The 24,151-nt window shown below is 61.1% G+C and overlaps 3 protein-coding genes across 5 annotated transcripts; all 3 read left to right on the forward strand.

Annotated features, from left to right (window-relative positions):
• Positions 1 to 1,506: 1,506 nt before the first annotated feature.
• DTX3 (deltex E3 ubiquitin ligase 3) lies at positions 1,507 to 6,362 on the forward strand. 2 transcript variants are annotated; one of them, XM_056117514.1, is made up of 6 exons: positions 1,507 to 1,635; positions 3,055 to 3,119; positions 3,458 to 3,530; positions 3,890 to 4,641; positions 5,656 to 5,873; positions 6,210 to 6,362. In XM_056117514.1, coding segments are annotated over exons 3-6 (1,047 nt in total). In that variant the 5' UTR covers positions 1,507 to 1,635; positions 3,055 to 3,119; positions 3,458 to 3,529; the 3' UTR covers positions 6,286 to 6,362. The 2 variants fall into 2 exon arrangements, with proteins under 2 accessions (XP_055973489.1, XP_055973488.1); XM_056117513.1 differs by having other exon boundaries at positions 3,909 to 4,641.
• Positions 6,363 to 7,239: 877 nt separating this feature from the next.
• ARHGEF25 (Rho guanine nucleotide exchange factor 25) lies at positions 7,240 to 14,966 on the forward strand. 2 transcript variants are annotated; one of them, XM_056117519.1, is made up of 16 exons: positions 7,240 to 7,392; positions 7,678 to 7,792; positions 9,873 to 10,087; positions 10,209 to 10,304; positions 10,385 to 10,461; positions 10,617 to 10,683; positions 10,836 to 10,939; positions 11,115 to 11,184; positions 11,287 to 11,376; positions 11,863 to 11,955; positions 12,657 to 12,707; positions 12,851 to 12,928; positions 13,063 to 13,263; positions 13,363 to 13,543; positions 13,778 to 13,992; positions 14,841 to 14,966. In XM_056117519.1, exons 1-16 carry the CDS (start codon positions 7,294 to 7,296, stop codon positions 14,949 to 14,951), a joined length of 1,863 nt encoding a protein of 620 aa, XP_055973494.1. In that variant the 5' UTR covers positions 7,240 to 7,293; the 3' UTR covers positions 14,952 to 14,966. The 2 variants fall into 2 exon arrangements, with proteins under 2 accessions (XP_055973494.1, XP_055973495.1); XM_056117520.1 differs by lacking the exons at positions 7,240 to 7,392; positions 7,678 to 7,792 and adding an exon at positions 8,769 to 9,025.
• Positions 14,967 to 17,241: 2,275 nt separating this feature from the next.
• LOC130026825 (solute carrier family 26 member 10-like) lies at positions 17,242 to 24,087 on the forward strand. Its single transcript, XM_056117544.1, has 18 exons — positions 17,242 to 17,584; positions 17,944 to 18,054; positions 18,498 to 18,655; positions 18,888 to 19,052; positions 19,284 to 19,436; positions 20,413 to 20,495; positions 20,611 to 20,758; positions 20,856 to 20,969; positions 21,760 to 21,837; positions 21,992 to 22,087; positions 22,442 to 22,548; positions 22,631 to 22,700; positions 22,771 to 22,887; positions 22,976 to 23,000; positions 23,080 to 23,162; positions 23,242 to 23,296; positions 23,391 to 23,497; positions 23,986 to 24,087. The coding sequence occupies exons 1-18, from the start codon at positions 17,242 to 17,244 to the stop codon at positions 24,022 to 24,024; spliced, it is 2,052 nt and encodes a 683-aa protein (XP_055973519.1). The 3' UTR covers positions 24,025 to 24,087.
• Positions 24,088 to 24,151: the final 64 nt, after the last annotated feature.

The raw sequence follows: 24,151 nt of genomic DNA on the forward strand, positions 1-24,151 counted from the left end.
GGTTTGAGCCCCATATATTATCTTCCTGTCAGGGGCTTCATGGATCTTGTTCATTCCAACCATACCTTTTCCCCTGTTGAATGCAATAAAACTCCACGACACCAGCAACTGTTCTTTAGAAATGGGTTTTTCTGACCATGTGGCTGATGTATCATGAGCGGTATGGTCTTCAGCATTTGTTGCTTCTGTTTTCATCATTTTTATTTTTAATAAAAAAAGGATGTTGTGTATTTACTCCCATTGCTGTCACTACATAAATAAATTATTGAATCCACATTCCTTCACAGAAATGCTTCTCCTTACCCCCATGGTTGGGGTTCTATCACTATCTGAAAAATAAATTATTGAATCCAAATTCCTTCACAGAAATGCTTCTCCTTGCCCCAGCGGTCAGGGTGCGGATGAATTCTGAGCTCTCGGGTGCTGGGTTCTAACTAAGGACCCGGGTTCCAGATAGCTTTGAACCCGATAGAGAGTTTCTCAGGGCTGGGCGGGGAGAGGGAACCGTCTGTAACTTTGTGGGAACCCAGCAAGTGGGTTGCCTGGGAGAGTGGAAAAGTGACTTCCTCTTCCCCTTAATTCTGGGCTTGACCTCCCATCTCTGGAAAGGTGAGTGAGCCTCTCCGCGCATGATCTAAAGGAGAAGGAATTTGGTGTTCCCCCAGGCTTCCTGGGAAAGAAGTCCTCAGTCTGGAGGGCAGAAGAGTGCCGCGGGGTCCTGGGAAAGTGAGGAAGAGGGTGGCGGGGAGGCAGCCCAGCTCTGGGGAGAGGCCGGAGGCTGCCGCAAAAACCTGGCTCGCCGAGGCCGGGGGAAGAGAGCTGGACGGGGGCGGAGATTGGGCTGATGTGGGAAGCAGGACCGAGCACGGCTGCTTTTTCTCCCCTTCCTCCGAGCGTTTTTAACTCTTGATAGGCCTGACGCCCCCTCTCCCAAGGGTTTGTTTTCTTCTAAGAAGGCGCGGGGCCTGTGTATCCCTGCCCGTCGAGAGAGGAGGGGCCGTTAGGATGCCCAAGTGGGAGTGAGAGCCAGGGGTCACGGAAGGTAATCTAGGAAGGGGAGGGAGGGAAACTGACTAGCTCAGCCTGCGGGTTCTCGGTTCCAGAACGAGCGCTCTTCTTTTACTACGGCTCTTCCCTCCCCGCGGCGTTCCTCAAAGGCCCCGCCGTGGCCCAGGGACCGGGGAGAACTGCGCCCCCGTCCCCGTCCCCCTCCAGGGACGCGCCGCGCCCACCCGAGCCCGGCCACCGGCTCGCAGAAGCTGGCTCCACGCGCGGGCTGGGCCGCGGGCGACGGCTCCCCCGGGAAGGGGCCGGGGGGGCGCGCGGGGAGGCGCGCGGGGATCTCACCTCCCACCCTCCTGGCACGCCGCCACCCATCCCTCCCCGGACGGGGACCGGCCTCCATTTTCGCTTCGGGGGCGGCGGCGCAGGGGCTCGCGCACCCGCGGGGTCAGAGGAGCCGGGGATGGTCCGCGGGCCGGGGGAGGGGCGCCGCCGGCCCACCTGCCGCGCTGCCCGCACCCCTGCCCGGCGCCCCCACCCCGGGGTCTCCCCCCGCCCTTGTTGCTAAGGCCCCGACCGTCATCCCAGCAACAGCCTCAGTCATGTGACCGGCAATGGCGGCGCTGAGCAGAGGTAGGTGAGCCCGGCGCCCCCCACACCCACCGCGCGCGCCCCCAGACCCCGCTCGCGCCCCCCGCGCGCCCCGCGCTCCCCCGAGCGCCCCCTCCTCGCCTCCGTCTCCCCGCGCGCGGCGCCGGGGCCCCTCCCGCGCCCGGCCGGGCGTCTCCCCGTCACCCTGCAGCCGGGGCCTCCTCTGGGGGGGCGGGGGGTCCCGGGGCCGGCGATCGGCCGCCGCGCGCTCCCACCCCGCGCCGGGACTCCGGGGGCTCCGGCCGCAGGGAGCCAGGGGGAGTTGGTTCCGGGTCGAGCCTGGCTGGAGGTCGTGGGGGGAGGGGCGGCTGTCTGGCTCGAAGCCCCGGGGACCCTGCTCCCCCGCCACACACGCACACACGCGCACGCACGCACACACACACACACGCAGACACACACACGCACGGGCGCGCACACCCCGCGCTGGGCCGCCTCCAGGGAGGGACTGGCCGGCCGGGCTGCCCCGGAGGCATCCGAGCCCCGGTCCACACCGTGGCCCCGCCTCCCGCCGCCGTGCCAGCCGGACTGGGCGCTGAGGACGCCGCCTTGGGGCCTGGGAGCCCGCGGATGTGTGTGTGTGTGTGTGTGTGTGTGTGTGTGTGTGTGTGTGTGTGTGTGTGCGCGCGCGCGCGCGCGCGCGCGCGTCGGGGGTGGGGTGGGTGGGCGGGGGGTGCCACCGGCCGAGATGAGGCTCTCGGGCTCCAGCCGCACTTTCTGGGTCGCCCGAGGTGCTTCCGGCATCCCGGGGCCGTCACTGCAGGCCGGAAGGGGAGCTGCTCCCCTTCACATCGCAGAATTGAGGTCACACTAATGGCCCCTCTTCCTGATGGAGTCGCCTTTGGAGGTGGTTTGGAGCGGGCTGTGGAACCGAGCCGGCCCTGAGATCCCGAAGCTTCTCCCGCCCAGCCCCTGCCCAAGACCCTCCCTCCCCTCCCTGAAGCTTGCCGGGTGGGCCTTGCCCAGTGCTGGGCTTAAAGGTGACAGTGAGAAATCGCTCATTGCAGGCGATGCTGCCACTTTCTGGGCATCCCAGACAGGCTTCAGCCGAGGGATGCGGGGAGGGTGGAGGGCTCACCCTCCAGGCTCCCTCGGGGTAGGGGCTGAATTATGTGGGGCTCTGGGAGCAGGACACTTCTTGTCTCGGGGCTCCGAGGGAGGTGCAGAGAAACCTGCGAGGCGAGCTGCCCTTTCTCCTTTCTCTCCGCCCCAGGGCTTTCTCTGGAGGCAGAGTTGGGGAAGGAAAGGAAAAAGTTGGCGTGTGGAAGTTCCTTCTTCAGCAACTTTTAGGATGGAGTCTTCTGGCGATAGAATGCTGCAGGAGAGGAGAGGAAATGAGAGGTTGTCTCCTGGGCTGGGTGGGGGAATGGTAACCTCATGAGCCTTTCCCTCCTCTCCCAGCAGTTCTGGCCAGCTGCGTGGGCAAGTAGAGAGACTTCTGCTTCTGTCACCGTCCATGGGCTTGCCAGGTATCTGCTTCCCAAGGAGAACCTCGACTTTCACCTGAAATTGGGTTCCTCGGGCAGAGCTCAGCAGCTGAGCGGATGCTTTGCGTGTGGGAGATGCAGGTTTGATCCCGGACACCACATGGTCCCCTGCACGCCACCTGGAGTGACCCCTCCTCCAGCACAGAGCCCGATATTGCCCCCCTCACCCCGTACCCTTCACTGCGTACTTTCCCTACCAAAAGAAACAAAGAAATGGCTTTCTCTCCCCGTGTCCCAAGTATTCCAGGTTCTGGTCATTTCCATCCAGGTTTCGACGCTCTGGTTTCTCATTCCCCCTCCCTCTCTTTTCCCTCCTCCAGGTCACACCACATACAAGTAGGGAGCTGGGACAGAGAGAGCCTGCATGCCAATTCTAAGCTCTTCAGGATCAAAGTGAGCAAACAGGAGGGTCCAAAAGCCCCCTCCCCGTTAAAGAGCCCCCTTTCAGCCAGAAGCAGGGAGGGGCGGGTTGTTTCTCTGTTCCTGGGGGAGTGGGGGGCGGTGGAAGGCGAGCCACCCACGTGACATCGATGCTTGCCTGAGATGCTAACAATAAAGTGAGAGAAACGTTCTTGCGCTTCTGTGAGTGCTGGGTTTGAGAGGGCAGAGCAGCTGCCAGCGAGCGTGGGAGATGCGGCGGTGGACGCAGAGGGGCAGGGAGAGAGAGGGCGGGAAGGAACTGGAAGTTGGAGGCGCTGGTGTTTGTCAAAATGGGGACCCCGCACCCTGAGTCCCTTTCACCCTGGGGGCAGTGTCGTTCGTCCTGTCCAGAATGGCAGCCTGTGGAGGCACCTGCAAGAACAAAGTGACAGTCTCCAAGCCTGTGTGGGACTTCCTGAGCAAGGAGACCCCAGCGCGGCTGGCCCGGCTTCGGGAGGAGCACCACGTGTCCATCCTCATAGATGGCGAGACTTCGGACATCTATGTGCTCCAGCTCTCCCCCCAGGGGCCCCCTCCGGCAGCTCCCAACGGGCTCTATCTGGCCCGCAAAGCTCTCAAGGGGCTGCTGAAAGAGGCGGAGAAAGAGCTGAAGAAAGCTCAGAGGCAGGGGGAGCTGATGGGCTGCCTGGCTCTGGGGGGTGGGGGCGAGCACCCTGAGCTGCACCGCCCCGGCCCACCCCCTCTGCGAGCAGCTCCCCTCCTGCCCCCTGGAGCCCGGGGGCTGCCCCCTCCTCCACCTCCTCTGCCCCCTCCCCTGCCTCCGCGCCTTCGGGAGGAGCCCCCCGAAGAGCCCGAGCGCACCTGCCCCATCTGTCTGGGGGAGATCCAGAACGCCAAGACCCTGGAGAAGTGCCGGCACTCATTCTGCGAAGGTTGCATCACCCGGGCCCTGCAGGTGAAGAAGGCCTGCCCCATGTGTGGCCGCTTCTACGGGCAGCTGGTGGGGAATCAGCCCCAGAACGGGCGGATGCTGGTCTCTAAGGACGCCACCCTCCTACTGCCCAGCTATGAGAAGTATGGCACCATTGTCATCCAGTATGTCTTCCCGCCTGGCGTCCAGGGGGTAAGAACCCATCCTTACCCTAGTGTTTCCCCCCAAGCTCCCTCGCTGACCCGCTGGGCCAGGACCACTGGCTCGGTAGAGGGGAGACAGGCTTGCAGTCTCCTGGGACCCCTTCCTTTCCAAGCGCCCTGGACCTAGGAGTTCCCCTGGAGACCTCATTTTTCTCTCCTCCAAATCTCAAGACACAAGGAAATCAGGCGCAAGAGAAAGGAACTGAAGACTGGTTCTTCAGCGCTCAGCTGCTCTCTGGTGGGGGGGGGGTCCGGGGGGGCAGGCATAGCTGGAATGAGCCAGCCCCTCCTTACCTGACTGAGAGTTGCTCTGTTCCCAGATTTAGGGGAGAGCCAGGTCTGGCTGACTGTGGAAGGGGAAAACAGGAGTGGGCAAGGGCCTTCAGGTGTTTTCTTGCTTGGCACAGAGTAATTGCCGGGAAGGGAGAGATAGTACAGGAGGTAAGATGCTTGCCTTGCACGCATCCTAGTATGATCCCAGACATCGCATATGGTCCCCTGAGTGAGCCCTGAGTCCAGAGACGGAGCAGAGCTAGGAGTAGGCCCTGAGCATCATCAGGTGTGGTCCACACTCCCACACCCCCTGCAAAACCCCCTTCCCATCTCCAGTCCTGTCCGTAGAGTGGTGAAGAAGCTCCAAGGAAAAGGGATCGAGAAGTAGAGCAGGTTAGACAGTGGAAGAAGTTCTGGAAATGTCTTTAAGTGGAGAGGAAAAGGCTGAAAGAGAAATGATTCTCCATCTTCCCACTTCTGCTGCATACCTGCCGCCATCCAGAAGACTGCATTTGTTGTTCCCTGAGATGGGCAGGGCAAAAAGAATCTCTTAGTAATAAGGATTTTGTCCAGGAAGAGGCTCCTGGGCCCAGGCCCTGGCATCTCTTTCCTTGGAGGGCTATCACCATCCTGTCAGCGTGAGCTATTGGATGCACAGACAGAAAACGGGCCAGGATGACCCTGCTGGTCCTCCCAGGCTCACTGCCCACCCTGCTCTTCTCCTTCCCAGGCTGAACACCCCAACCCAGGAGTTCGGTACCCTGGCACCACCCGTGTGGCCTACCTCCCAGACTGCCCCGAGGGCAACAAGGTGCTGACCCTGTTCCGGAAGGCATTTGACCAGCGTCTCACCTTCACCATTGGCACGTCCATGACCACAGGGAGACCGAATGTCATCACCTGGAACGACATCCACCACAAGACCAGCTGCACAGGGGGACCCCAGCTGTGCGACCCTCCTTCATTCCCCCGCCCTCAGTCCCTTCCCCCCTCCCAGACAGCCTCCCCTCCCGAGAAGCCTCCCACTTAATTTTTATTAAGGAGAGGACCCCCTGCAAACTATTCTGCCCTTTCTCCATCCCGGTTTCTCCTATATTCAGCCCAATGGACCCCGATTAATCGACAAAAATAAGCAGAACTGGGCTAAGTTATCTGGGGTTTCCATAACATGCTGGGAAGATGGGGTGGGGGCTGGCCATCGGGAATGTGGGAACTCCCGAGTCAGCCTCCCCTTCCCCCCCCCCCCCCACGGCTCATCTGACTCTCCTTTCTCCTTGCTTCTAGGTTTGGGTACCCGGACCCCACCTACCTGACCCGGGTGCAGGAGGAGCTGAGAGCCAAGGGTATCACGGATGACTGAAGGCCACCCCCTCTGTCGCGGCCCCCGCTCTTCTCCTCTACTAGGACCCAACGGGAACCTCTGTTCTCCCCTCTCCCTCAGGGGGCCCCCCCACATCACGCTCCCAGGGGACCCGACTGACCCAGGGAGGGAGTTCTGAGGTGGAGGGGACAGTCCCTGCCCCTCTCCCCCACAGGCCTAGTGCTTCAGTGCCCCAGAGCCGCTCCCTTCTGGCAGGGCTGCCGTCCCAGGCTCCAGCCCCTCCTCCCCATGTACATACTCCCTCCACTGCCCTTGGCTTCTTCTGGTATGTGCTATGCTCCAGTGACTAAGCCTCCAGGACGCCCCGAGGGGAGGGTCCCACGCCCTTCCCTCCCATTCTGCTCTGGCTGGACTGTGGGGCAGGGGAAGAGGAGTGGGCCGCTGGGCCCCCTCGCCCCATGGAGCCGCCCTGTGTCTCCCTCAGAAACCGCCCCCCGACCTGCCTTCCCCTGTCTCTGTCGGGTCTGTCTTTCTCCCGCTCTTCTCTGCCCCCTCCAAGAGCCTCCTTACCCTGTTCTGGAATCGCCGCCAGACTGTAGCTTTTAATTTAATAAAAATAAAGTAAAATATGCAACTCTCTCTGCCACGCCCGTTCTGTTGTGTGGAAGGGATGGGGGTGGAGTGGGGAGCAGGGGCGGGGATGGTGGGGGGGAATCCCTGTGCGCATCGCCCCCGCCCCCGGTCTGCTTTCTGACAGTCCTGGGAAAAGCATGTACTTAGTGGGTGGTACCCTAATAACGCGGGCCGGGCGAAGTCCTGGGTTCGACGCTGGAACGGGGACGAGGAGGGCTTTGTTTGTTGTGGAGTCGGAGTTTAAGGAGAGGAGCAACCCCAGCCCTTCGAAGTTTGGCTGGGGTGGGAGTGGGGGCGGAGCCGGGCGGGGGGCGGATTCCGCCGCAGCAACACCCCGGACGCACGCAGGCCTCAGAGCCCCCCGGCTTCCGTGCCCCCTGGATCCTGAATCTTGAAGCAGGGTAGGGGTCCAGCATGAAGCCCCCGGACCGCCCCGTCCCTGGCCGCACTGACCGGATACTGGGGGTCATGGGGGGCATGCTGCGCGCATGCGCCCTACCCGGGCAGGAGGGGGTAAGAAAGGGGAGCCAAGGGGTGTCGGGGGCTTTAGGGGACCCAGGACGGTTAGATCCCACTGCCCAGTTCTCTCGAGCGGGTTTTCTGCGGGGCGGTGGCAGGAGTCCTGGCGTCCTGCTAAGAGGAGCACAGCCACGTTCCGGGGGGGAACCGCTACCCCCCGCCCTCTCGGGACCCCTTTGGAGCGCGGTGCATTTTGACAGGAGGGAGACCAGACCGGGAAGCTGGGGGTCGCGGCTGGGCTTGGAGGCCGGATTCCTCACGGGCCTTCTGTTCCCGCAGGCTCCGAAGAGAAGCCCCCTCGGGCCGGGGGGTCCCGAGCCCGAGCCGGACGCCACCGAGGGGGATGAGAGAGGGGACCGCGGACGCGAGGCGCCCGCTTGGGCTCCGCTGCCCGGTAAGAAGCTGGGGTGGGGCACGTCTGCCATCCCGTGTAAGGTGGCAAATTCAAAATTAGGCTGCTCTTATTAGCGTCTAATTTGCGTGATTCCCGTAGAATCGCTGCGATCCGCACGTGTCGTCCCCCACCGCAGCCGGCCCCGGGCCCGCGGGCGGAGTGTCCCTGGGCCCCACCCCTGGCCCCTCGCCAGTCCGGGCTCCGGGAAGTCGCCTTAATTGGTGATTAGCCTCAGCTGGAGTCCCGGGGCCCGCTGGAAAGAAGGGTCCGGCGCGAGGGCGGCACCTGGGCTGGGACCCCCGACCCCGGGGGCTCCCGGAGGCTCCCTACTGGGGCCCTTGTCCACCCCTGCGAGGCGGCCTGGCCCCCAGCCCATCTTCGCCCGAGCCCTGACCGCGTCCACCCGGCTCGTCTCCACCGCAGAGGCCCGGGGCGCCCCGAGGCGGACCCCAGCGCTGGGCCTTCACCCCTCGCCCGAGGCGCGACGCGGGAGGAGGCGGGGGCGGGGAGCCCCGGCCGGGGAGGAGGGCGGAGGCTGGGACGTGGAGTGGGAACGCGCCGGTGCTGGGGGAGGGGGCTGGGGCGGGCAGCCAGCAGGGCTGCAGGGGGCCGGGAGGGAGAGGCGGAGCCGGGCCGCGAGGCCCCTCCCCGCGCGGCACCGCGGCCCGGCCTGTTATTCCGCTCGCCGCTCCGCCGGGACCCGCGCAGCGCCAGTGACTCGGGGGTCGGCCCCCGCCTGCGCCCCGGCCGGGCCTAGAGCCGCCCCCGCCCCGAGAGCCCGAGACGGCGCTGGAGCGGCTGCCGCACCCCGGCCCAGCCCCCCACACCGTCCCTCCCCGCCCCGCTGGACATCTGGACCCGGGGCCCCGCACCCACGGGGCTCCGGAAACCCTCCCCGCCCAGCCGGTCGGCGGGGCCCCGCGCCGCGCTCCCCGCGGAGCCCCCGGCCCTCCGCCGGCCCAGACTCCCGCCTCCCCCTGGACGCCCCCTCCGGGCCCCCCCCTTCCCCGCCGCCCCCAGCCTGGCCCGGGGTAGGAGGGAGGGGGGGTGTGCGCGCTGCGCCGTTCCCGCCCCGCCCCCCGTGAGCCCCCCTGCATGGCCGGCCCGGGTGGGGGGTGCGGGGGGGCCCGGGCGCCATGCGGGGGGGGCACAAGGGGGGTCGCTGCGCCTGTCCCCATGTGATCCGAAAAGTGCTGGCAAAATGCGGTTGCTGCTTCGCCCGGGGGGGACGTGGTGAGTGCGAGGTCGCGAGGGCTCAGTGTCGAGGGGTGCGGGGGTGGGCAGGGACCTCGGTTGGCGCTGGCCCTAGGGCGTTCGGGGCTGGACACGGCCCCCGGCCCCCGTGTTTTCCAGGAAAGTGGCTAGATTGATGATCTCTGAGATCCCTCGGCCTCCGGATTTCTCTCAGTTCAACTTAAGGAAATTGGGGAAGGGGCAGGGGACTCCTCTTTGCAGAGGCCACCTGGGCACGAGGGAAACCTTGCCGGGAGCGCCTGCCCTCAGCTCCTTCTGCCGGAGAGTCACATCTGGAGAGGGACTGAGGCGTGGAGGATGAGGGGCGCTGCCGAGCACCTTGAGGCGTGCACCTCTGTTGCCCCACTGTCTGGGTTTCTGCATGCGGTGGGGAAGGGGGTTGCAGAAATCTTTTTATAGTGATTATTGCAATTGGTGAAGGAGGGGTCTGGGGGTGGCAGCTGGGCTCTTTGCTCCCCTCCTCCTCAGAGAATGGTCTGTACCCATTGCAAAGGGACGGGTTGTAGGAGAGCAGATGGCCTCCCCCAGTTCCTAGCGTCTTCCCAGATGGCTGCCCCCACCTCCATATCTGTGCCATGCTCAAGATTTGGGGAATCTCCACGTGTAGCCGGAGCTTCCACATGGCTTCGGGGAGGCAGGTGTTTACCCCTCTCCCTCCCAAGGGTATCCTGGTGGAACTTGCTAGGGCGATCACCTGCAGGGGGCAGCCAAAGGCCAGGAAGGAGCGGGTGGGCACCACGGCCAGAAAACCCTGAGAGGGCTGTGGGGGGGCCAGTCTGGAAGTATCTCACCCCCTCTCCTCTCCTCTCCTCTCCTCTGCCTCTAGAATCTTACTCCATTGCCGGCAGTGAGGGAAGTATCTCAGCTTCTGCTGCGTCGGGTCTGGCCGCCCCCTCGGGCCCCAGCTCTGCTCTCAGCTCTGGCCCCTGCTCCCCGGGCCCCCCAGGGTCAGTCAGCGGCCTGAGGAGATGGCTGGATCATTCCAAACATTGTCTCAATGTGGAGGCTGAAGCCAGCGGCAGTCAGGCTGGACCGTATGAGGTGAGCACAGAAGTATGTGGCACATGGCTGAAGGACACTGATGGAGGGTGGTCTGGGGCCCCTGGTCATCGGGGACACAGCTTTTGTCCTTAACTTCTGACACTTGACCTCCGGCCCCCAGAACTGGATGCTGGAACCAGCTTTAACCACCGGAGAAGAATTGCCAGAGCTGACCCTGCTGACCACACTGTTGGAGGGGCCTGCAGATAAGAATCAGGTATAAGGAGAGGGCTCGAGGAGACACCTTTCACCCGAGAGGCAGCTGCTTGCTTATTCTAGAATGTTCTTTCCTTCCAGCCACCCGAGGAGGAGATTTTGTCGCACGCTCCAGAAAATGAGGAGGAACAGAAAAAGGCAGCTCTGGAAAGGAGTATGTGAGTATCCATGCGTCCCCCACAGACCCCACTCCTCCTCCTGGTACCCCTCACATTTTAGATATAAGACGTGGAATTTCCTCCCAGACAAAGGGGCTTTAGTCCTGCAGGGGGAAACTGGCCAAAACCAGAGTGCAATTCTGCGTTCTTCCTAGGTATGTCCTGAGTGAACTGGTAGAGACAGAGAAAATGTACGTGGAAGATTTGGGGCAGGTTGTGGAGGTAGGTCCCTTTCCCCACTCCCATCCTGGCCCAGCCCTCCTAGGAAAACCTTGGTGTTGCTCTGAGCCATGTTCCCTTACCGCCTGTGCAGATTTGTGTATGATGGCTGACCCCATCAGTTCATGCTACCTCCTCCCCCAACCTTTCCTCAGGGTTACATGGCCACCATGGCTGCTCAGGGAGTGCCTGAGAGTCTTCGAGGTCGTGACAGGATTGTGTTTGGGAACATCCAGCAAATCTACGAGTGGCATCGAGAGTGAGTGATGGGGTCTGTGGGATGGCAGGTGGGTCTAGGTAAGTCTGATCTCTTCCACCAGGGGCCCTCTGTTGCCTGAGGAATGATTGGAGAAGTTTCATGGGGAGCCCCCCTAGGGCAGAGAGCTCTAAATTGGGGGTAGCTCACCTGCCTTCTCCTTGCCATTCCCCTCCAGCTACTTCCTGCAAGAACTTCAGCAGTGTTTGGATGATCCTGATTGGCTGGCGCAGCTATTCATCAAACATGTGAGGCTTGGGAGGGCTGGGCCCCGGGATGGGTCTGGGCTCTCCCATGGCATCCATGGGTCAGGTGTGCACGTTCTGAAACATGACCCCTTTCCTGGACAGGAGCGCCGGCTGCATATGTATGTGGTATATTGTCAGAATAAGCCCAAGTCAGAGCACGTGGTGTCAGAATTTGGGGACAGCTACTTTGAGGTCAGTGACTGAGGTACTATGGCAGGGAGTGGGACTGGAATAGGCATAATGGGGTCAGAGAGAGTGCAAAGGGCATAAAAGTATTTGAATGTTGGAGGTTCAAGTTCAATCCCCAGCACTCCATAGTCCCCCAAACACTGCTTGGAATGATTCCTGATCAATAAGCTAGGAGTAGCCCCTGAGTACCACTAGCTGAGTCCCAAAACCAAAACACCCCCCACCCCCCAAAAATTAAAGGGGCCTTGCTTTACATGTGGTTGACCCTAGTTCAATCCCTGGTACCCCATATGGTCCCTTGAGCAGCACCAGAAACGATCCCTGAGTGCAGAGCCAGGAGTAAGCGCTGAACATAGCCCAACCAAAACAAAAAAGAAAAAGAAAACACAAAAAGAAGAAAGGAAAAAAAGGAGCAAGCAGGAAAGAAATGGTCTGGAGCAGGCTCTCGGGGCGGGGCTGTGTTTCTAACCACCCTGTCTCCGTCCCCAGGAGCTCCGGCAGCAGCTGGGGCATCGCCTGCAGCTAAGCGACCTCCTCATCAAACCAGTGCAGAGGATCATGAAATACCAGCTGCTGCTTAAGGTCAGGACTGACGGTCCCTCCCCGGGGGCACACCTGGTGGAAAGGGAAAGACCTACCTTCATCTCCCCACGATTCTCCACACCACCCACATGCTGTTCTTCCCCGGGGCATTTCCTGCTCTCCCTCCCATCCCTTCTTTCCTTTATTGTTGCTGATGTCTTGGAGCGCTGCACACATTCCTGGCCTCGGTGGCTTACACAGGAGTTGGGGAGTTTGTTTGTTTTTGGCCACACCTGGCAGTACTTACTTGCTGATGGAGCTCCGGGGACCATCTGGGTTGCTAGGGATCGAATTCGGGTCTGCTGTGGACAAGAGCCCTATCCGCTGTGCCAACACTCTGGCACCTTAGTAAGACATTAGTTGGGTTGCAGTGTTCGCGCTGAATCATACCCGTTTTGGTTACAATGCCCACCAGGGGGCGCACTTCCCAGCTGTGGAACTCCTACATCTTTTTGCCTGTGGCGCTGCACCCTTTCTATGATGCTCCCGCACTTGTCTGTGGTGCACAGGAAATCCCTTCCTGTGCTGGGGGTATTGCAGACAGCAGAGCTGCCTGAATCACGCTCCGTGGGGTTTGAACTTGTGGTCATATACTTACCCTTGTTCTAGACCACCCCTGCAGGCTGTCCGGTACCCTAGGATGTCCAAGCATTGGAGGGTGGTCTCAAAATCTCCCTCGGCCTCTCTTTTCTACTTTGTAGGATTTTCTCAAGTATTATGGCAGAGCTGGCAGAGACACTGACGAGCTGGAGGTGAGGACTCCCCCAATATCTCGGTCTCCTGGCTGGAGATAAAACCCTCTGGGCCCATAGGGGGAGGCTGCCCAGGGCTTGAGCCACCCTTGAAGAGGCTTCTCCAGCAGCGAAAGTCACTGCTTCTCTCTTCTGCTTCCCAGCAAGCTGTGGAGGTCATGTGCTTCGTGCCCAAGCGCTGCAATGACATGATGAGCCTGGGGAGGCTGCGGGGTTTTGAGGTAGGGACCGGGAGAGGGCTGGCTGCACAGGGAGCCCTCCTGGGGCGCCTGGGCGGGTGAGGAGGTGGAGGGGTGGAGCAGAGGTGCCCATCTGCGTGGTTCCCGCCCCCTTGGTCACTTTCCCTTGTTTCTAGGGCAAACTGACTGCTCAGGGGAAGCTCCTGGGCCAGGACACATTCTGGGTGACAGAGCCAGAGGCCGGGGGGCTGCTCTCTTCCCGGGGTCGAGAGAGGCGCGTTTTCCTCTTTGAGCAAATCGTCATCTTCAGCGAGGCGCTGGGCGGGGGCGCGCGAGGGTGCGCGCAGCCCGGATACGTGTACAAGAACAGCATCAAGGTGGGAAGGACCGCTGGCGGCAGGTCTGGCTCTGGGACATTCGGGCGCGGTCAGGAATCACTGAGGAATCTGGGGGCCCTCTCCCGTTTGCCGTTCCAGGTAAGCTGCCTGGGCCTGGAGGGGAACCTCCAAGGGGACCCCTGCCGTTTCGCCCTGACCTCCAGAGGGCCCGAGGGCGGGATCCAGCGCTACGTGCTCCAGACTGCAGACCCTGCTGTCAGTCAGGCCTGGATCAAACAAGTGGCACAGATCCTGGAAAGCCAGCGGGACTTTCTCAATGGTGAAGTTCTCCTCCAGCCTCCCCAACCCATCCTTGTCACCCTTCAAGCCCTGCCTGCTCCCCAGGCCAGGCTGCTCCCCCTCCCATCCCCTCTCCCCGCATTTCCACCCTCGCGCTAGATTTGGTTCATCTCAGAGAGCTCCAGTTTGCACTGCTGCCGGCCACCCCTCCGAAGGGTGGGCGCGGGAGGATTCCGCTCGGCTCTAACCCTGCCTCTGTATCTCTCCACCCCAGCGTTGCAGTCGCCCATTGAGTACCAGAGACGGGAGAGTCAGACCAACAGCCTGGGCCGGCCAGGAGGGGCCGCTGGGGTGGGGAGCCCAGGGAGGATTCGCCCTGGAGACCGGGCCCAAGCCAGCATGCACACACCCATCAATGGCTCTCTCCCCTCCCTGCTGCTGCTGCCCAAAGGGGAGGTGCCCAGAGCCCCCCTGGCCCTGGACACACAGGTGTGATTAAGGGCCAGAATGGACGGGCCCCTCTTGTCTGTGATCCCAGGATCCTCCTCCCCCAGGCCTGTCTTCCCCCACCTCTCTCTAGGTCTGCCCCTTCCTTCTTCCTCTCTCTTACCTGCCCACCCCCATTCCTCCAATTTAACTCTGGGAGAAGCTGACAGTCAGATAAGAAGTCTGTGGGGGGGGGGGGGGCTGGAGTGATAGCACAGCGACTAGGGTGCTTGCCTTGAACCCAGCTGACCCGGGTTCGATTCAGCATCCCATATGGTTTCCTAAGCACGGCCAGCAGTAATCAGGAGTAATTCCTGAGTCCAGGAGTAGCCCCTGTGCATCACCGGGTGTGACTCAAAAAGAAAAAAAAAGTCGGCTGGAGGACTGGAGAGTTAGTACAGTGGGTAAAGCACTTGCCTTGCATGTAGCCGACCTGGGTTCAATCCGCAGCATCCCATATGGTCCTCTGAGCCCACCAAGAATAATTCCTGAGGGGCTAGAGCAATAGTACAGCAGGTAGGGCATTTGCCTTGCACACAGCCAACCCAGGTTCAATCCCCAGCATCCCATATGGAACCCCCCGAGCACCACCAGGAATAATTCCTGAGTGCAGAGCCAGGAGTAACCCCTGAGCCTTGCTGGGTATGACCCCCCAAAAAACAAAAAACAGACGAACAAAAAAGAGTAATTCCTGAGTACAGAGCCAGGAGTAACTGCAGAGCATCACTGGGTGTGGCCAAAAAGAAAAAAGTAGGCTGGGGCATCTTTGCACGAGTGGGGGGAAGGGGAGTCACTGGGGATGGGGAATGTCCCCGAATTCTTTTGACCCTCTGACTTGAGTCTTTCTTTAGGCCCTCAGTGACCTCCCCCAGATGCCTCACGACTCTCCTCCAGTTCCACCTCTTCCCAACACCCCTCCCGGCCAGGCCCGACTTGCCAAGCTGGATGAAGATGAGCTGTGATGGGCGAAGGCTGGAGGGAGGTGCTGACTGAGCGCTCTATTCCAGAGCAGAAGCAGCTCAGCCCATCCTCCTGGCACCCCAGGGATTTCTCCCCGGTGTGTCTCAGGGTTGGCAAGTGCCAGCTTGGAGGCAGGTACCGAGACTTCAGAGAACTTTCTTTGCCCAAGGAACTTGTGTTCCTTCGGCTCGCACCCCTCTGCATGCATCACAGCCCCCCCAGAGGAGGCTACGAGGGTGGGGGCTAGGGCACGGGCCAGCTAGAAATCCGTGGTTTTATTTTTGATCTTTTTTTTCCTGTTTTCTGAAATTAAAGGTTTTGTTATATCACTGAGGCTGTTGTCTTGGCAGAGGGGAGGGTAAGCTCTCAGAAGGGTAGTCGGGGTACAGTGGGGTGGAGGAGAGGGACTGGGCCTGACACTGGTGGTGTAGTGGAGGCTTTGAAGATCTAAGGAGGACACAAATGTGAGACTTAACACGTTGCTGTCTGGGGCTGGAGTGACACAGTACAGTGGGTAGGGCATTTGCTTTGCGCACAGCTGACCCGGGTTCAATTCCCCACACTCCATATGGTTCCCAAGCACCACCAGGAGTAATTCCTGTGTGGAGGCAGAAGTAACCCTGGATAAAAATGTGTATAAAAACAAACAAAAAAAGAAAAGAAAAGAATGAAAAATTGCTGCTGTCTATGCTTTGAACCTGTAGTTCTAGCATCTCTCAGTCCACACCTGGGACTGGGTGGGGGACCTACTCGGAACCCTAAGATCGTTGATTTATCCTCCCCTCTCTCCCTTTCCCCTTTCATCTGGCCTCTGTTCTCAGTCCCACTGGAAAGCCGTGTGTGTGTGTGTGTGTGTGTGTGTGTGTGTGTGTGTGTGTGAAGTTCCCCCTTCCTCCCAACACCCAGATTCGAATGTGAGGGCCAACATACCTTTCCTCTGGATCCTCCGTGGCTAGCGAGGAAGGCTGGGAAGGTGGGGAGGGTCGTGGGGGCCGTGACACTGTTCTGCTCTGGCTTTCTTATTTCTGCTGTCTGGCAGGTCACAGGTATCCACACAGAGCAGGGAAGGGTTCCTCACGCGCAGACATCCTGGGGCGGGGCTGTGCTCCTCCCCACTTCTGGGACTGCCTCTGGGACAGAAGGAGGCAAAGGTGCAGAGCTCCATGACCAGGTGCCCTGTCCTGGGTGTGTGGGTAGTGTCGGGTCCACCGTGTCTGGGTGTCCCCTGGGCCAGGTCACGTGGCTTGGGCTTCCTCAGCAGACAATAGACTGCTGGGCTGGGAGCTCAAGGAGCAGCCGGAGCCTCCCTGGGGCCTGAGGTCCCCCTGGCTGACAATGAGGGGAGGGACCTCTAAGGGGGGGACAGGACGTCCAGCCCAGATAAGACTTCTGGGGGAACAATAGGAGGAATTGAAGAAGGGAGACCCACCCTCACTGAACCCACCCCCAGGACTTTGGGGTCAGGGACTGGGGACCAGGGGTGCTGAGGATTCTTGTGGGTGGAGGAGGGGTGGCCCACCGCAGAATGCTGCCTCAGAACCTTTGTGTCTCTCTGGGCCATAGAGGTGCAGGGGGCGCACCTTTCTATACTGAATCCCACCCTCCACCCCCACACCCCTAACTGGGTGAGCCTCTGCTTTGTGAATTGCACTTGGATGTAATACAGGGTGCATGGTTGTGTTAAGGAAAAACAAAATCACAACGTCCTATCATTATGGTCGGTCCTGTAAGACCCAGCACTGGGACCGCAGGCCACTCCCCTCCCAAGAAATGTGAGTGGGGGCTAGGTGTGGGATCGCTAACATCCCTGTCCCCTGGAGAAAGCAACTTCTGAAACTATGGGTAAGCTGCATGGGGACTTGGGGGCCTGGGCAGGCTTTGGTGAGGTGACAGGGGTTGGATGTGTTGGGGTGTCAGGGACCGCGGCAGCTCGCACGGCCAGCTTCTGCCTCTCTGCAAAATGCAGGTGAGGGCAGGCCCGGAACAGAACGGAGGTGGGGTTGGGGCCATGGTTGAGGAAAGGTGTGGGGTGGGGGTGCCTGCTACGAGCGCAGGTCCTCCGGGGCCGGCTCTCGGATCCCTGTTGCCTTCAGGCTCCGGAGAAAGCGACCCGCCCAAGGATGCCCTAGGAAACGGAGAAACGTGCAGCATAGAGACACCCTCTGAGCCCCTGCAGGAGGTCCCCAAGAGACAGCGCCGTCCAGGGCCGGATTGGACCCTGCCTCAAGGAGGCGGGCCAGCGGAGGGGTATTTAAGACTGGACGCGGTCGGGGGGGGGTGACCCAGGGCAAAATGAGTGGCCTCTTGGGCGCCAGGCCCGGCCCGGGCCGCGGAGAGGCCTCTGACTTGAAGTCTCCCCTGGGCGCCAAACTCAGGGAGCCTCTCACCGAGGCCCGGTTCCAGCAGCTCTTCGGGGGCGCAGCGCCGGAGCCCCCGGCCGTCGCGGAGCCAGGCGGGTCCCCGCTGTGCCGGCTGTGGCGGCGGCGGCCCCGCGCCTGCTCCCGCCCGGGGGCGTGGCGCCTGCTGCTGGCGCGGCTGCCCCCGCTGCGCTGGCTGCCCCTCTACCGCTGGCGAGCCTGGCTGCTCGGCGACGCGGTGGCCGGAGTGACCGTGGGCATCGTGCACGTGCCCCAGGGTGAGCCCCCACCCCCAGCCTGTTAGGTGCCCACGCTTTCGGAGACCCCTGGGAGGAGGCGCGAGGGGCCGTGAGGGTGGGCGTCGGGGAGACGCGGCGGGGTGAACACCCCCCTCCCGGCGCCCCTCCTCCGCGCGAGCGGACCGGTTCCGGCTCAGGGAACTGGAGAGGCCCCCCAGGACGCAGGTCGACACGGATCTTAACCTGGGCCGCCCCGCGACCTCCCACCGAGGCCCGTTTACCGCTCGCAGGGCAGGAGCTAGCTCTAGCCAGACCGGTCCTGCTCCACGTGTGGGTCTGGGGCCGGCAACCCTCCCCTCCGCCCCTACCCCAACGATTCTGCCTCCCCCAACTCCCAGGCATGGCTTTCGCCCTCCTGACCTCGGTGCCCCCCGTGTTCGGACTGTACACCTCGTTCTTCCCCGTTCTCTTGTACACCCTCTTGGGTACCGGGAGGCACGTGTCCACCGGTGAGTGACGCAGGGATGTGGCGCTGCGGGGGAGGAGTTGGGGGCCGGAGAGTTGTTGCTTCTGGTCTCCTCTCTACTGCCCACCCTTCCACCCCAGTGTTGGCTGGGGTGCCGAGTGGGGACCAGGAGGCCAGAGTTTATCCCCGCCTTTGCCATCCGTTGAATTTGGTTAGAGCATCTTGGGGATTTGGGAAGTGGGGAGAGGAGAGGCAGGGTCCCTCATAGAAGCGAGCGGGAGCAAGCATCTGCGGGAGTGGGGGGGAGGGAGAGAGGGGCCTGCATCCGTTCCTCCCTCACCGTTGGCTGCAGGGCCATCTCTTGTCCTCCAGGAGTGTGTGTGTGTGTGGGGATGTGTGACCCCCAGCAGCCCCTGGGGCGGGAGCTGAGCTTGGCCTTGGACTCCAGCAGCACGGCGGTGACCTCAGCTCTTGTCTCTGTGCAAGGCACCTTCGCGGTACTCAGTCTCATGACGGGCTCGGCCGTGGAGCGACTGGTACCCGAACCCGCTGGGGGCAACCTGAGCGGAATCGAGAGGGAACAGCTGGACGCACAGCGCGTCGGGGTGGCTGCGGCCCTGGCCTTCGGGAGCGGGGCGCTGATGGTGAGGGACAACACGGGGGTGGGGGCCCCTGGAGAAGCCAAGGCTCGGCGAGCCGGGAGAGAACGTTGCCGGGGAGGCGGCGGCGCTGGACGCAGGAGCGCGGGACCCGGCTGGGCCGCGGTCCGGGATGCCGGGCGGGCGGGTGCGGCGCGCCGAGAAGCTGGCGCGCTGCGGGCCCGCCCTTGCCCGTTTCCAGCCCATGATGCTGACGGCGCCTCTCGCTGCCCCGCAGCTCGGCATGTTCGCCCTGCAGCTCGGCGTCCTGGCCACCTTCTTGTCTGAGCCTGTGGTCAAAGCGCTGACCAGCGGGGCCGCGCTGCACGTGCTCGTGTCCCAACTGCCCAGCCTTCTGGGGCTGCCCCTCCCGCGCCAGATCGGCTGCTTCGCCCTCTTCAAGGTGGGGGCGGGGAGACGGGCTGGGGCTGGAGTGGGGGGGACTTCGAGCGGTCTCGCGAAGAGGGAAACCGAGCAAGGAACGAGCGCGCGAGGAGGGCGGAGGAAAGCAGGCTTAGAACCACGTGGCGGAGGTGCAAGCCTCGAGGGGAGCCGGGCGAGAAATTGGCGAGGGTCCCCGCGGCGGGCAGCCGACCCCCGCACCAGGCCCTCCGCTCCCCGCCCCTGCCCGCAGACGCTGGCCGCCGTGCTGACAGCGCTGCCCCAGAGCAGCCCCGCGGAACTGACCATCTCGGTACTCAGCCTGGCGCTGCTCGTGCCCGTCAAGGAACTGAACGTGCGATTCCGAGACCGACTGCCCACCCCGATTCCCGGGGAAATCGTCATGGTGAGGAAGGCGGGGGTCCCAGCCCCTGGCGCGGCCGAGCTGCCCGCTGCCGCCCCCTTGCGGAAAGCAGAGCGGTCACAGGCGAGAGGACCTGCTTCCCCGGGGCCGTTCCCAGGCTTCCTCCCAGAACACGCAGATCCCCGGAACCCCCACCCACCCGGTCCCCCCTCTCTCGCCCGGCGCGCAGGACGGCGGAAGAGGCGTTTTCTTGCTACTGCGCTCCCTTGCGGTCCTGCGCGCCGCAGCGCCGCGTCGCATCTCTCATCCTGTCCTTTACTGTCATTCTCGGTGCATCTTATGATTCTTTTTTCGCATCCACTTACACTTCTCGCCCTTTCAAATAATATACTCTCTATATTTCTGAAAATAGCACAGATTCCCTACTTTGGGTGCAGTATTTGTTTTGATTTAGTTTTGGACCACACTCGGTTAGTAGTCAAGGGTTATTCCTGGCTCTGTGCTCCGGCCACTTCTGGTGGTACTCATGGGATCAAACGCTTGCAGGGGATGGAACCAAGTTGGCTGTGTGCAAAGCAAGTGCCTTGGCACCTGTACTCTATCCAATCTTCCTTCCTTCTCTCTTTCCTTCCTTCCTTCCTTCCTTCCTTCCTTCCTTCCTTCCTTCTCTCTCTCTCTCTCTCTCTCTCTCTCTCTCTCTCTCTCTCTCATGACTGGGTTATTCTGCTTGATCTTCACAAGGTCTCATAGAATCCTCCTGTCCTCCCCTATCCTCTCCTTCATCTCTCTTTCTCTTTCTCTCTGTCTCCTCTAGCCCCAGATCATTCCTCTTCCCCATCCCCTTTTCACTTTTTCAGCTCTTTTTCACTCTAACAGCTGCCAAGTGCCCATTCATTTCCAAACATATCTCCATGCTGGCATCCACCTAATCCTGAATTAAGACTCCATGAAATCTGTCTCTTCTGGGCTTTGGAGGGCCCAACCCTGTGCATGCCCTGACGAGCCCTCTCTCCCCCAGGTGCTCCTGGCTACGGTGCTCTGCTTCACCTCTTCCCTAGACACAAGATATAATGTCCAGATTGTGGGAGTGCTTCCTGGGGGGTAAGAGAGAATAAAAGCTGGCAGCGTTCTCCCACTTGAGTCCGGGCCTGTACTGCCCGACCCTTTTTGTGTTCCACGATCCAACCAGCCCCCATCATGGAGCCTCTCTCCCCAGATTTCCTCAACCCCTCCTGCCCAACCTGGCTGAGCTTCCCAGGATTTTGGCTGACTCGCTGCCTCTGGCACTGGTCACTTTTGCTGTGTCCGCCTCCCTGGCCTCCATCTATGCAGACAAGTATAGCTACACTATCGACTCTAACCAGGTGGGTGTTGGACTGTGTACCCCAACCTCCCTAGGGAGGCAAACCCTGGGCTGGACTCCGCCAGGCCTTGCTCTCTTATCTCTTTGCGTTCCCCCAGGAGCTCTTGGCACATGGTGTGTCCAACCTCGTCTCCTCCCTTTTCTCTTGCTTTCCCAACTCAGCCACGTTGGCTACGACCAGTCTCCTGGTGGACGCGGGGGGGAACACACAGGTAAGGGCTGGCACGTGTGTGGTGTGGAAGAGGCGGATGGTGGTGGTGGAGAAGCAGGTGGTCGCTGCCCAGCGGCACCTCTGTGGGGGAAGACGGGCACCTTGAGCAACAGTGGGGGAGGGGATGGGTGAGAGACAGTCAAGCACTGCTTAGACTTTTTTTAAAAATCTTTTTGGCTCACACCCAGTGATGCTCAGGGGTTACTCCTGTCTCTACACTCAGGAGTTACTCCTGGCAGTGCTTGGGGGATCATATGGGATGCCAGGGATTGAACCCAGGCCGGCTGCCGGCAAAGGCAAAGGCGCTACCCACTGTGCTATCGCTCCAGCCCCTGCTTAGACTTTGTGGCTCCTCGGCACCCTAACAGTTCAAAATAGCACAACAAAAAAACTAAGCTGTAGGAATTTTGGGAGAAGTTTCTGATTTTCCCCTCCTCATGGGGACATTTTCTTTTATAAAAAAAAATCACCTGTTCATTTCCCCTACACTTTTTTTTTCTTAAACTGGGCTGGTGCCTGAAGCGTGTGGTTAACCCTATATTTAGGGTAATCTTACTGTGTGGCTTTTTAGATGGAGGTAGGCTACAAAATGGGAAAGTTGAGTTGATCTCAGGGGAGTTGTGAAAGATGCGCATTTAACTGGCAGCGGGCAATGGTAGGTGCTAGCGGCAGAATATAAGGGTGGGAGGGGTGAAGAACATCTGTGTTGGTGGGCATCAGGGTGGGGGGGAGTTTCCAATGAGTGAGTCCGGACTCCCTTCCTCTGGGCACCTGGCCTTTCCTCCCTCTAGCTGGCGGGGCTTTTCTCCTGCATTGTGGTTCTTTTGGTTCTGCTGTGGCTGGGGCCCTTCTTCTACTACTTGCCTAAGGTAAGGAGCAGAGGAGAGGTGTGTGTGTGTGTATGTGTGTACACGTGTGCATGCCTGTGTGCATAGGTGAATTTGTGTGTGTGTGGGGGTGCGCTGGAAGGGATGGCTATATTCCAGAACTTTGGGGTGGTCAGCCCACCTCCTCTGTTCCCAGGCTGTCCTGGCCTGCATCAACATCTCCAGCATGCGCCAGATGTTCTTCCAGATGCAGGAGCTTCCACAGCTGTGGCGCATCAGCCGCGTGGACTTCGTGAGCACTGGTGGCACCCCAATCCCCAGAGTGCCCGCTCCTGTGTCCAGCGCCCCTAGCCTAGTGCAAAGTGAATGGTCCTGGTCCTAAGTCATATTGCGCTCCCCTACACACGCACCCCCCCCCCTCAGATTCCTTTACTCAGACCTGTGTATTGTGACCTGCTCCTCTAAGAGCATTACCCTTGGTGCACGCCCTGTGGGCTCAGTTCTCAATCCGGTCCCTGCCTTCTGTCACTCTGCCTTTGCCTGGACCATCCACCCTGTGGTTTGCCTGGGCAACTCCTAGCCATGGACCCCCTCCACCCTTCCCCGCCTTGCTTCTGAACACTCCCCTCCCACCCATGCCCTGCAGGTTGTGTGGATGGTTACGTGGGTGGCCGTTGTGACTCTGAGTGTGGACCTGGGCCTGGCTGTGGGCGTTGTCTTCTCCATGATGACTGTGGTCTGCCGCACCCAGAGGTGGGAGTGGTGAGGAAGGGTGGGAGATGGCTTGGGTCTCCAGCCAGGCTGGCCAGCCATCTGACCCTCACTTTTCATCCAGGGTGCGATGCCAGGCACTTGGATGGGTCGAGGGGACAGAGCTGTACAGGCCCCTGGGAGAGAGCCACAAGGTGGGTGGTCGAGCACTGACAAGGAAGGGGAGCTGAGGTGGGCTGCCCTCTGACCCTCTGACCCCCGCAGCTCCTGCAGGTCCCCGGGCTCTGCGTCCTCAGCTACCCAGCGCCCCTCTACTTCGGGACCCGCGGGCAGTTCCGTCGCCTCCTCGAGTGGCATCTAGGGCTGGGAGATGGAGGCCAGGTGAGGGCCTGGCCTGAAAGGCGGGAGGTTCCTTCTGAAGGGGGTTATGATGTTCTCGGTCATGCTTGTGGTCCTTCTTTACTCACAGAGGACAGACGGCCCAGCAGAGACAGGTGAGATGGACTGGCAAGGAGCTCCCTCCTTGGGCACCACCAGGGGGCGTCTGGGTACTGCTGCCTTCTCCTGCCCTAGTTGCTGAGCCGGTCAGAGCAGTGGTCCTAGACTGCAGCGGGGTCACCTTTGCAGATGCGGCTGGGGCCCGAGAAGTTGTGCAGGTGAGGGAGAGGGGAGGTGGCAGGAATGACCCCTTATTGTCACATGCATCCCTTCTGACACCCCTTCCCACACTTGCAGCTGGCCAGCCGATGCCAAGATGCGGGGATCCACCTTCTCCTGGCTCAGTGTAATGGTGAGGGGGGCCCTGGGTCTTGGGTCTCAGGTGGGGCTCTGGGGGGTTACAGTGTGGACTTAGGGTCTGAGAACCTGGCCGCCTCTCCATGCAGCCTCCGTGCTGGGGACGCTGACCCAGGCCGGACTTGGGGACAGAGTGACCCCAGAACAGCTGTTCGTGAGTGTGCAGGATGCAGCTGCTCACGCCCTGGAGATACTGGTGAGGGGGCAGTGGCCACAGGTGTAAGCTGGGGCAGGCCTGTGTGGGTGAGGAGTTGGTGGTCAAGGTCCAGGGAGAAGGATGTGGGCAGGGGACCAGGGGGGGAGAGAGGGCGGGAGAAGAAATGAGCTGATTTAAGACCTGGTCAGGGAGGGCTGGAGTGCCACCACAGTGGGGAGGGTGGTTGCCTTACATGTGACCCATCCTGATTCAATCCCCAGCATCCCATATGATCCTCCAAGCACTGCCAAGAAAAACTGCTGAGTGCAAAACCAGTAGTAACCCCTGAGCATTGCTGGGTGTACTTCCCCCCCCCCCCACCACCAAAGAAAAAGACTCATTCAGGGAAACTGGATCCTGCCATGGGCAGAGAATTGGGGAACTCAGTCCTTCAGGGTGTGTGTGTGGGGGTGGCATGCCCTTCAAAGGACTATTGAATTTTGGGAGGAGAGCGGTACCCAATATTTGACATCTCCCTCCCTCTCCAGGAGCTCGCAGGCCCAAAGACATGCACAGTGTGGCTGTGACCCTTGGAGTGGACAGGGTCCCCAGCCCCCTGACATCATGTAACTAATAAAATTAAGCTGAGAACCTCTGGGGTTCATAGTATGGGTATCTGTACAAGCCCCCCGCCCCCCACTGCCCCTTCCTTCA

This window comes from Sorex fumeus, unplaced genomic scaffold (assembly GCF_029834395.1).
Source record: "Sorex fumeus unplaced genomic scaffold, SorFum_2.1 ptg000035l, whole genome shotgun sequence".
Lineage (NCBI taxonomy): Eukaryota > Metazoa > Chordata > Mammalia > Eulipotyphla > Soricidae > Sorex > Sorex fumeus.

What these genes read in the sequence shown, in the direction of transcription:
- DTX3 (XM_056117513.1), top strand. Translation starts at nt 3,502, where the DNA reads ATGCCAATTCTAAGCTCTTCAGGATCAAA. An exon ending in TCCCGCCTGGCGTCCAGGGG is followed by an intron (nt 4,642 to 5,655) that starts GTAAGAACCCAT and finishes TCTCCTTCCCAG; the next exon opens with GCTGAACACCCCAACCCAGG. An exon ending in TGCACAGGGGGACCCCAGCT is followed by an intron (nt 5,874 to 6,209) that starts GTGCGACCCTCC and finishes CCTTGCTTCTAG; the next exon opens with GTTTGGGTACCCGGACCCCA.
- ARHGEF25 (XM_056117519.1), top strand. Translation starts at nt 7,294, where the DNA reads ATGAAGCCCCCGGACCGCCCCGTCCCTGGCCGCACTGACCGGATACTG. An exon ending in GTCAGGCTGGACCGTATGAG is followed by an intron (nt 10,088 to 10,208) that starts GTGAGCACAGAA and finishes TCCGGCCCCCAG; the next exon opens with AACTGGATGCTGGAACCAGC. An exon ending in GCAGCTCTGGAAAGGAGTAT is followed by an intron (nt 10,462 to 10,616) that starts GTGAGTATCCAT and finishes CGTTCTTCCTAG; the next exon opens with GTATGTCCTGAGTGAACTGG.
- LOC130026825 (XM_056117544.1), top strand. Translation starts at nt 17,242, where the DNA reads ATGAGTGGCCTCTTGGGCGCCAGGCCCGGCCCGGGCCGCGGAGAGGCC. An exon ending in AGACGGCCCAGCAGAGACAG is followed by an intron (nt 23,001 to 23,079) that starts GTGAGATGGACT and finishes CTCCTGCCCTAG; the next exon opens with TTGCTGAGCCGGTCAGAGCA. An exon ending in GGGCCCGAGAAGTTGTGCAG is followed by an intron (nt 23,163 to 23,241) that starts GTGAGGGAGAGG and finishes CCACACTTGCAG; the next exon opens with CTGGCCAGCCGATGCCAAGA.